The 10,973-nt window shown below is 32.4% G+C and overlaps 1 protein-coding gene across 1 annotated transcript; it reads left to right on the top strand.

Moving 5' to 3' along the window:
- Positions 1 to 478: 478 nt before the first annotated feature.
- LOC143067847 (galactose mutarotase-like) lies at positions 479 to 10,920 on the top strand. Its single transcript, XM_076241433.1, has 8 exons — positions 479 to 614; positions 1,136 to 1,266; positions 2,639 to 2,796; positions 3,178 to 3,387; positions 4,701 to 4,782; positions 7,026 to 7,170; positions 8,458 to 8,629; positions 10,298 to 10,920. The coding sequence occupies exons 1-8, from the start codon at positions 547 to 549 to the stop codon at positions 10,376 to 10,378; spliced, it is 1,047 nt and encodes a 348-aa protein (XP_076097548.1). The 5' UTR covers positions 479 to 546; the 3' UTR covers positions 10,379 to 10,920.
- The last annotated feature ends 53 nt before the right edge of the window (positions 10,921 to 10,973 follow it).

Here is a 10,973-nt window from a genome sequence, read left to right as displayed (position 1 = left end):
AAGAAAAAAGTATATGTACAAAAGTTGTGTAATGAAAACTATCCATTTAGTTATGCATATGGTTTTTTTTTAATTTGAGGTTTCTTATGACTTTAATCTATGGTTTTACACAGCATGTAATGTATAGTGGCAAGTATAGATGGTGTACCTTTCAAGTCAGCTATTTTTGTCTTAAACGGAAATTAATGCATCAACAGCATACAGTTTTTAAAGAAAAGTATATACATGTATATGTACTCAGAAATTACAGATTTGATGATTTTAAATCCGAGATAAATGCATTATTATTTTTTATTTTCATTTAATGTAAACTTTATAGTTATTGTATTTAAAATTACATAGAAAAGAAAAAAGGGGATCCATGCCAAAGATGACTACGAAAGAAACGAAACGAAATACTTATTTGAAATCTATCTCTTTTGATGGCGCAAATGACCATACAAAGTTGTGGTCAATAATGTTTATTTTTAGAAACGAAGTTGTCAGTAATGGGTTACCGTACTTGACGTGTGTACTTTGGATGAAAATAAATAGATAATAGCAAATATGTCTACTGAAGTAAATATTTCGAGCGAAAATTTTGGGAAGACAAATGATGGACAAGACATCAAACTGTAAGTAAACAAACTATCAATATGATGTCTGTTAATATAAATAGCAAATAAAAACGCCCACAGTAAGGTTACAGATTTCATATTATGAATGTAAATACCAAGTTAAAGTACACATGTTTACACGTTAACCATAAGCATATGATATTCATCGGAAGATAGATTTATAAATAAATTATGTTTAACTTATCAATCTAACAACTTTGAATTGCAGCCTTCATAAATGGGAAAACCCAGAACTGTGTAGCCAGGAAGCTATTAAATGTTCCACGTGCACCATTACACAATAAGAACAATTCAAACGAGAAAAACCATTGTCATTGTTATAACTTCAAATGAGAGACATAATGCAGTTGAAAAGCTTTTGTCCTTTCTTAAGCTAAAATACATATAATGTTTAATGAGGTTAACTAAATGCTGTTATTCAAGTTTAAAATACTGCATTTGTTGTGTCTACTCATCGGTTTGGCAAAATGTAACCCAATGTTATAAAAGAATAAGTGATATAAGTCATTATTTTATAGATTTACAATGACCAACCAGAATAAAATGACAATAAGGGTAATCAGTTATGGTGCAATAGTGAAAGACATTTTGGTTCCCGATAGAGACGGTAATATAGCAGACGTAAATCTAGGCTTTGACAATATTGAAGGTAATTACATTACATACCAAAAGTTTGAAAAATTGGAGGTATATTTTATACTCTGGATACGAAATACGAATGCACGTTATTTTCTTGAAATCTATGTTTTCATATTTTGTAAATATGAATAAATTTTACTTAAAATTCCCTCAAAAATGTTTTGTTTGATTGTTGTAAAAATGGTCAGCTCGAGAAAAGTTTGTTAATTATGATGAGTTTTTCTCTACATCTTATGATTTGTTGATAACTAAGACTCAAAGTCTTATCATACTCTTTTGTAACATAATAATGAAGATGAGGTATGATTCCCTATGAGACTATCAAACGAAGTTCAAATGATGTGTATTTAAGCAACTCAATTTATACACTCTATCAGTGATTACAAAAATATACCTTGCAATACAAATTGCAGAACTTGATTGATAAAAAAAAAATGTGGGTTGAATGCGAATGAGACAACTCTCCCCACCAGACACCAAATGACATAGAAGTTAACTATTATAGGTCATTGTACAGCTTTTAACAATTAGCAATGCCCATATCGCATCGTCAACAACGAAAGGCTCTGACGACACATGTTAAACAATTAAAACACAAGGCAACTAGTCTAACGGCATAATTTATGTACAATACAACAAAAGAAAACCACTGAATTGCAAGCTTCTAACATCGCCGGACAGCCACACACAGAATGTGACGGTGTTTTAACATGTTTGCGGACGACGTCAACCCGCCCCTGGTATCAGTGGCGGATCCAGGGGGGGGGGGGGGTTGGGTTCCGGGGGTTGGACCCCCCTTTTTTTTGGCCGATCAATGCATTTGAATGGGGACATATAGTTGGAACCCCCCCTTTGTCCTGGGTTGGGAACCAAATGGCTGGATCCGCCACTGGGTATAGTGGTGTTACGATATGAACAAACTATGAAAATCATTTGAAAACGGCGTAACTCATCGGATTGATATAAAGCAGAAAAAAACAAGTAATACGAAATCACACCGGATGTGGCAGGGTATCTTTATATCCCAACAAAAAAGACATTTAGTACAGATCTGAGAGTACTCGCAGTATACTGACAGCAACATCAAATCCAATAGCAACTATTACAAAAATCATGTAGATAAGACTAGAATATTCAATGGATTTAATCTAGAGACGTCAAATCTCATTAACAATTAGAGAAAACCATAACCTTTTGCAAAGCCAAAATGCAGGTATTACAGATTGTAGAGCCGTGAATTTTCATAAGTAAACTGTTTATTTGTAATTTACTGATAACACAAGCAATATTTATACCTATACAACAATATACAAAGATCTAATTACAGTGTTGAATTGACAACCTTTTAGAATAACTTAACTTCGATTAACTTACAATATCAGATTACGAACAGAGAAATGATCCGTATTGTGGTGCTGTTTGTGGGAGAGTAACAAATAGAATTGCTGGTGCAAAGTTTACGCTTGATGGAAAAGAATATAATCTTGCTCAAAATGATGGGACGAATCATTTACACGGTGGAGTAAAAGGCTTTAATAAGGTAGGTCACAGGTATACAATGCAGCATTTCCAAATTGATTAGAGATGTATACTTATGCATCTACGATATAACAAAGAAAAAAAACCAATCATACATATTATAATTATAATCTTGCTAAAACAAAATCTCATTCAAATTTACAATACGTGCTTACAGTTGTTTTAATCATATTTTTTCAATGCTTTTAAAAGTACCTAGACCTATGTCACATTGTTGAAGACAATTTCGACTAGTCATAATGTTAATTGTCGGATAAGTTACAAAATGACACGTATACCACTACGCAATACGCCTATATCAAGTATTTAGTTTCTAGATGCTAATGTCATCATAGGTTTTTATTCACAAAAGTAAATTATTTGAAATGATCTTTTCATACAGGTTGTGTGGAATGGTTCTATAAACGGTTCAAAAGTCGAATTGACCTACACAAGTCCCGACGGAGAAGAAAATTATCCGGGGGAAGTATCTGTAAAGCTGACATATGAACTCACTAATGACAATTCATTGATATTAGACTATACTGCAACAGCCAATAAAGCTACGCCAATTAACTTGACTAATCACTGTTATTTTAACCTAAATGGCCAGGTAAGATTCATGTTCATTTCTTTTGCTTTGATATCATATTTGTTACCCCCGAATTATAGAGGGGTATAAATAAAGGCAACAGTCTTATGCCGCTGTTCAAAAGTCATAAATCGATTGACAGAAAACAAATCCGGGTTACAAACTAAAACTGTGAGAAACACACCAACTATAAGAGGGAAACAACGAAACAACAGAATCACTAAAATGTAACAAAAACAAACGACAATGCAACATACATAGAAACGAACTATTAGATATCAACTGCCATACAAAATAGGGTTATATTGCAATCAAATTCTGTCCGTTCGTCTAAAATGATTCGTCAGCGTATACGTATTTGAAACACTACTTAACAGAATGACTCCATATTGGTCACCAGTCAGCAACTGGACAGGAATGATCCAAACGTTCGAGACCCTGTCCGTCAGACACGATACTTTGATTTTTTAGATATAATAAATGAACTTAATTTTCTCTCTGTCATACTACTGAACATAATGACTACACTTTCGCTCCGCCGCCAGACTTTACATAAGGAAAGATATTTACTCGAAACCTAATAATGGAAATGAAAAAAAAATATGTTAACAATATTAAAAGGCAGTAGAAAGATTTGGTATTGGTGCCAATGAGACAACTTTCAAACAGAGACCAAATGATGTGGATGTATGCAACTATGTTAAGTCTTAGGTGACCATCATACTTAGGACTAAAATAACTTCATATTAACTATGTTAGGTCTTAGGTGACCATGATACTTAGGACTAAAATAACTTCATATTAACTATGTTAGGTCTTAGGTGACCATGATACTTAGGACTAGAATAACTTTATATTACATGACACTAGCTAACTGACACTTTTGTCTGATGCAGAGTTTATCGGGTACGTACATTTACCCGAGACCTTTATCAAGTATTTTCCACTGAGTAGAGGAAATCAAACACAAAATATACAAAAAATTGTAAAGCATAAAAATCAGTGTCTTAACAGAGAGTTGAAATCGTTCAATGTTGCAGGTAAGAAATCTAAAGATGGGTTAAATCATTGAATTTTAAGTTTGAATTGTATAATTCTATGTATTACTTTTGATGTGTAAATCTGGATTAGATAGTAGATAAATGAACTGCTTATAACAGTCGTAAGAAATAAAATAAATATTGCACCCTTGGTATTTAATAATTTCCGCGTTTTTTGTTATTTTGAAGAAGAAAAACATTTTAATAGTGTACGATAGATTTCAATACTTCGTTGTTTTATCGTTAACTCTAATGGTTTGTATCAAATTTAAATTTAAATTACAATGGATATAGGGTTCGCCGAATATAGACGACCACGTACTGACAATACATGCGGATTCCTATACAGTGCAAGACAAAGCTTTTATTCCGTCTGGTAAGTTTTGATTTAAATGATACCAAATCTTTAAATAGTCCAGTCAAGTTTTATGCATTTGAATGCATTCAAGATAAAGTATAAATAACTATGTAATTAACATTATAAATAAGCAGATCCAACATTTTGTTTCACGTATAATGAAAGCAGTAAGAAAACAAGCGGAAGTCACCACCTAATGTCTTCATGCATTTCAAATTTCCCAATATTCACTGCATTTTAAGCCTTACATATCACATTTTAAAATCATAAGCAAAATAAAAAAAAAAAAAAAAAAGAAAACTTCATAAAATGTAAAACAAAAGCAAAATCACAAAAAACGGATAGATGCCTTTATAATCGCATTCTGGATAAAAAAGAAAAATCCATCTATTATTTTACTACAACACAAATACAGAAGCTGTCAATACCTCTACCAACTTATTTCTGAATCGAATCATGATAAAAGTCACAGAAAGCTGGAAGTGATTCACTCTATTCTTGTAATGATATACATTTGGTATCTCTATTTCAAACTGGTATCAATGGGAATCCTTGCGTCTGCGGTTGTTTTGATTTAATATTAATATTTCAGATTTTGTTTTCTGAAAATCCCTTAACTATTTTAGTGTATATATAATATATGACTTTGACCTTGAAATCTGTGATGTCAAAATTCTACTGTCATAAAGTTTGTACCAGTAATCTCCTTCGAAATGTTAGCCAAATCTGTCATATAACTGTTCTATGATTTAGAACAGGGGAAGTAAGCCAGATTTCCCCGTAAATCACATTTATATATAAAAGATTAAATAGAGAAAAAAACTGCGGTCTGAATGTGTTCTTGGTTTTAGATGTCCAAAACCGTTCTAGAGCAGAACATGGTTTTGACAGAAACTGTTTCAGAACAGTTTTGATGACAGTTCATGGCAGATGTTATGAGTTGTTATAACTGATTGCAACTGTATATTTATGTTTCGGTGCAATGTCATGTTTTGTTTTTTAGTAAATAAATATCTATTATCCGGCAACCCATTTTTTTTGTACTTTCTCACTCCATTGGTCTATTTTAAAATAATAACAATATATCTTTGATCTACCACATGACAAGTTATTTGTGATTAATCTTTCTGTATGTCTGTTTTAGTTATTTATGGTTTGCCTTTACATAGATATAAGGACCTTAAAATCAATAAGGATATTGTTCTCATTTTAGATGATCATATGTTTAAGAACTAAAGGTTGCAATCTAGTATAAGGTTCTTGAGATATTTGTCGAAAATTCCTTTTATACGATGTATGTAACATAAAATATTGTCCTCAATGAAATTTTGTCTGTCGGACAAATTTGTATATAAAATATTTTCCACTGACAGTATTTCTTAATGAAATATTGTCCTTGTCCATGAAATTTTGTCACCTCCTTCTGGACAATATTTCACTATGGAATTCTGTTCATGACAATACTTCTCTATGAAATACTGGCTTTGAAAGTATTTTTTAGTCGAATTATTTCACTATAAGAAATAGTACACAAGCATGCAGCATGCACATTTTTAGATTTATAACTGAAATTGTTTTGTATAGTAGAGAACTTATATTATTACTACTAGTGAGTTTCAAATTTGCATAGAAACATTACAAATGGTTTATTATAGATTAAAGAATTGTCTTAGCTCTAACGTAGGTTTCATTTTATTGCATTATACTGTACACATATAAGACGTAATGTACTGACAATCGCTTATTTTGTAAATATATACACAGGCACATGTCGCCGAAAAAAAATATATGTTGATAACCTCCCCTTCATTAGACAAAATTCCATGACAATCTGTCTATGAAATATTGTCTCAATACTCACGAAACATAACCAAAATATAACCTCCCCTTTCACAGGACACAATTTCGTAGTATTTGTCTATGATATATTGTCTTAATTCACACAAAATATAACCTCCCTTTAACAAGACAAAATTCCATAGTATTCATCTGTGAAATATTGTCTATATACAGACACAATTTCACTATGCAAATTTGTCCTTCTCTGGACATTTTTCCATAGACGAGGACGATATTTCAGGATACATAGTTATGAAATATTGTCTTGTGGTACAATATTTCATAGGACAGTATTTTGCTTTACATGCACACACATTTTGACCTGGCAAGAAAAATTACAGGTGTTTTATTTCCCCAAAACAACGTACTATAGATAATCTATAGATAAAGACTAATTTTAATTATTGAATATATATTTGAAGGTGAAATAGCCAAAGTGGAGGGTACGCTTTACGACTTCCGCAAACCAGAACGTCTAGGTGACAGACTAAGCAGTATAGATGATGGCATAGGTTTGACAATAAATTACTGTGTTGGTGAAAGCGGGAAAATGAAAACAAGTGCAAGGTAACTTTTACAGTGTATTAATAACATTTGGTATTTGATTGAATACTGTGGCAATAATTTTTCCTGAAAGATTGTTTTAAAATTTTCCATATGAAAACATTAAGGTGTGAACCCAAATGTATTCCTAGTTGTTAAAAAAATCAAACAATCCGTATTTAATCACTTTGATTGTTATCATCGAAAGTGGTGACGTGTAACGACGATTATCATTGCTGTGTTTACGCCAAAGGGTTGAGTTGAATTTATGCATTACATTCAATAAGGCGCCGGGGTTTCTAGTTCCCGAATCCAGTAGTCTTATCTCCAGAGAGTTATTTCAAGGTGTCAGAAGATACTACTCATGTGGTACATATCTTTATACTTTTGAAGGAGGGGAACTCTCTTTAAAATCTCTTTGAAAGGAATAAATAATCAGACTGATAAAATGTAAATGTTTATTGCTTTATAATGATAAAAGAAACTGGTGATGTTATTTAAACAAGATTATTACTTGCATTTGAATATTTAATCATATAGTATTACTCGATTTATTTCACTTGACTGGGCGGAGTTTAACCGGTTCGCTCACAATAAACCAGTCCATCTATAGATAGGTGTTTTAGGATAAACTCATCAAATAAAGTGTCCAGTCATTGTTTTGTAAATTCCTTAGATGACACTGATAGGTGATTAGAAATCAGTAATAATTATAACGGCAATCATCCTTATCACACACATCGACGAAAGAGTGTGTTTTATGTGTAATGATAAAATAGAAGACGAAAAACATGTAATACTATCATGTCCTTTATATGCAGATTTGCGCTTTTGTTTATATAGCGAAGCTATGAAATATAATGTAGATTTTAATGATTTGTCTGATGATGATAAATTTGTTTATTTATTTAAAAACATTAATTGTTATGATATGGTTGCCAAAACCTGCTTTGATATTTTAAGTAGAAGAAATACCTTTTTATATTCTTAAAATGAAATTATTTTAATAATCGTATGTATTTTAACTAGTTTTATATAGAAATTGTTTTATAGTCTCTCATAATTCTTAATAGAATGGTACTTGTAATTTATATTTGTGTATTGTCTGTTTTATAGTGTGTATATACTCTGTATGTACTGTATATTTATGTATTGCAAGTAGTGAGACTTTAATAAAATATTGAATCTGAATCTGAATCACATCTTCAAATAGACTGCCCTTATGCAAATTAAAACGTAAACTCCGCCCGATCAGGTGAAATAACATTGGTAATATCATAATCACTACAGAAAAAAAAATTATAATTGTAGTGTCGAGCATCCTCCATCTGGTCGTGTGTTGGAAGTCTCTTCAACAGAGCCTGGTCTCCAGAGTTACACTTCATACTTCTTAGATAATGTCAAGGGTAAAGGTGGCGCCATCTACAAACAGTTTAGTGCAATATGTTTGGAATCACAGCATTATGCTGATAGTGTTAATCATGTAAGTTTAAAACGTAACTAGGCAATAAAGGAATAGCAATTTAAAACATAAATACTTTTGAAAAATTGGATAGCTTAGATATTGTATTACGCATATTTTGTATAGTACGGTAATTGATTTTATATAATGCATCAATAAAAACTGTATCCAATAGATATAGGATGATACAAAGAAGTGGTATTTGTGACTAAGATATAGGACAAAGGAAACTTTTATTAGTATAAAATTACTTATATGCAGATATGAGGGGTTTTTGTAGCTTAATGGCCCGGTCACAACAGATCGTACGATTTTTTTGTCGTGGACGATCTATTAATTATAGTTGTCGTGGCATTGTCGTGCAAAATGTCAAAAAAATATTTCGAGTGTTCACATTAGCTACGACATGTTCACGATGGTTCCACGATGGGTACAGTACAGAAAAAAAGAATTGTAATTGTACTGTCGTGGGTTTGTCGCTAGTGAGTCGTGTGATAGTCGTACGACAGTCGTAGAACAATTGTGAGTTGTTTGGGGCTGTTTTCAGGTTTTCATGTCATGGGATGCATGTGTTACTGTCGTGCCACTGTCGTGCCACTGTCGTGCCATTGTCGAACGACTGTCGCACAACAGTCTCTACTAGTAAATTACTAGTATATAAAGGCTCGATTTTTTGCGTGCGATTTGCCATTTGCTTTCAATATTGTTCAGTGTCATTATACATTCTGTCCAAATAAACGACGTTTTTCGTATTAATTTATATTGTTCATCTAGTTTAAAGCAGGATGCCCCCGAAAAGAAAAATTAACAAAAGAAAGGTGGTAGCAGTAAACGTGGGTTATATTGACCAGACGGAGGACCTCCTACCAGAAGCTGAAACAAATAACGATTCGGAACGTGATGGAGACGACCCTGCTGATAAAAATGTCGTCACTGTTACAGGGGGACGGGAAGGAGTCTATGGACGTTCACGCAGAATTGTATTTTTCTAAATAAAACAAAAATATGTCGCACGACGAACGTTCCACTGTCATATGACAGACAATCAATGTTGTGCGAGCATCGTACGAAATTGGTAATATTAAAACAATCGTGCGACTGTATTAAGAGTGTCTTGTGACAGTCGTGAGATTGTTTTTATTTAAATTGTTTGTTTTGGTACCCACGACGATGCGTTTATCGCACGACAGTGGCACGACTGTGGAAAGACACTCACGACAGCCACAAGGCAGTGACACGAAAAATGTAGTCGTGTCGCTGCATAGATGTGTCGTGGGTTCGTTGTGACCAGGGCTTAAGCAGTTCCAATTAATAATGTTTGAACCGTACCTATCAAATGTTAAGGTTTGTTGTAACTTAAACATTGCCAGTTAATCATGCAAGTTTAAACCTAAACGGTCAAATAGATCTCTAATATGAATTCGGGAAGATATTGTTTTACGTCAATGAGAAGAGATATGCGACAACCCAACGACAAAAACAACATAAGACATCTAAACTTGAACAATAGACATGAAGGCCTTAAAATGAAACATTTTAAACTGTTTTGAAGAATTTTTTTTTTATCGAAAATCGAACTGTGTTGTACATTGTATATTATTTATCTATTCATAAGAAACATTTTAATTATCCCTTCTAAGACCATTGTCTCATATCTATTTCTTTAAAGGATTTTTTATTTATTTTCAGGACAATTTTCCAAATGTTATAATAAGGCCAGGAGAGACATACAGACAAACATCGATTTACAAATTTTGTACAGTGGCGTGATTAACACTGTAAGCTGCGAAAACACAAAATAACCAACAAAAAATAAAATTTTAGAACGGTCTTCACATCATATTACCTACTTAGAACATAAAACAATATGCCTGATATTACAGGCTACGCAAGCAATGACGTATAATATCGAAGAAACTATTTATTTTTGTCTTGAGCGAAATAGTTAAAACCTATTTCAGAAACACATATCGTATTTATTGAAATTGTAAACATATGTTTGGTTTATTGAAACTATTTTGTTCTGCTGCTGGGTGAAATGTTATTCCCCTAAGGCACCAGTGATCAGTAGCTAGTGCTTCAATATACTTCTAAATTCTACGCATGCTAAGGTAGTAATAATTTAAATCCCCAAAATACTGAACTCCGAGGAAAACTTCAAAACGAAAAGTCCCTAATCAAAAGGCAGAATTAAAGTCAAACGCTAAAACACATCAAACGAATGAACAACAACTGTCATAATCTTGACTTGTTAAAAAATGTGTTAAACTAAGCAAAATGATGATTATTAAATACATTACAGAAAACTGGAATTATGAATATTTTGACACAGCTCGTTTTCACATTGATGAGTGTAATTTTTGAA

The sequence above is a fragment of the Mytilus galloprovincialis genome, chromosome 3 (assembly GCF_965363235.1).
Source record: "Mytilus galloprovincialis chromosome 3, xbMytGall1.hap1.1, whole genome shotgun sequence".
In the NCBI taxonomy this organism is placed as follows: Eukaryota; Metazoa; Mollusca; class Bivalvia; order Mytilida; family Mytilidae; genus Mytilus; species Mytilus galloprovincialis.
This window is presented reverse-complemented; position numbering and strand designations above follow the sequence as displayed.

What these genes read in the sequence shown, in the direction of transcription:
- LOC143067847 (XM_076241433.1), top strand. Translation starts at nt 547, where the DNA reads ATGTCTACTGAAGTAAATATTTCGAGCGAAAATTTTGGGAAGACAAAT. An exon ending in AGGCTTTGACAATATTGAAG is followed by an intron (nt 1,267 to 2,638) that starts GTAATTACATTA and finishes TTACAATATCAG; the next exon opens with ATTACGAACAGAGAAATGAT. An exon ending in GAGTAAAAGGCTTTAATAAG is followed by an intron (nt 2,797 to 3,177) that starts GTAGGTCACAGG and finishes CTTTTCATACAG; the next exon opens with GTTGTGTGGAATGGTTCTAT.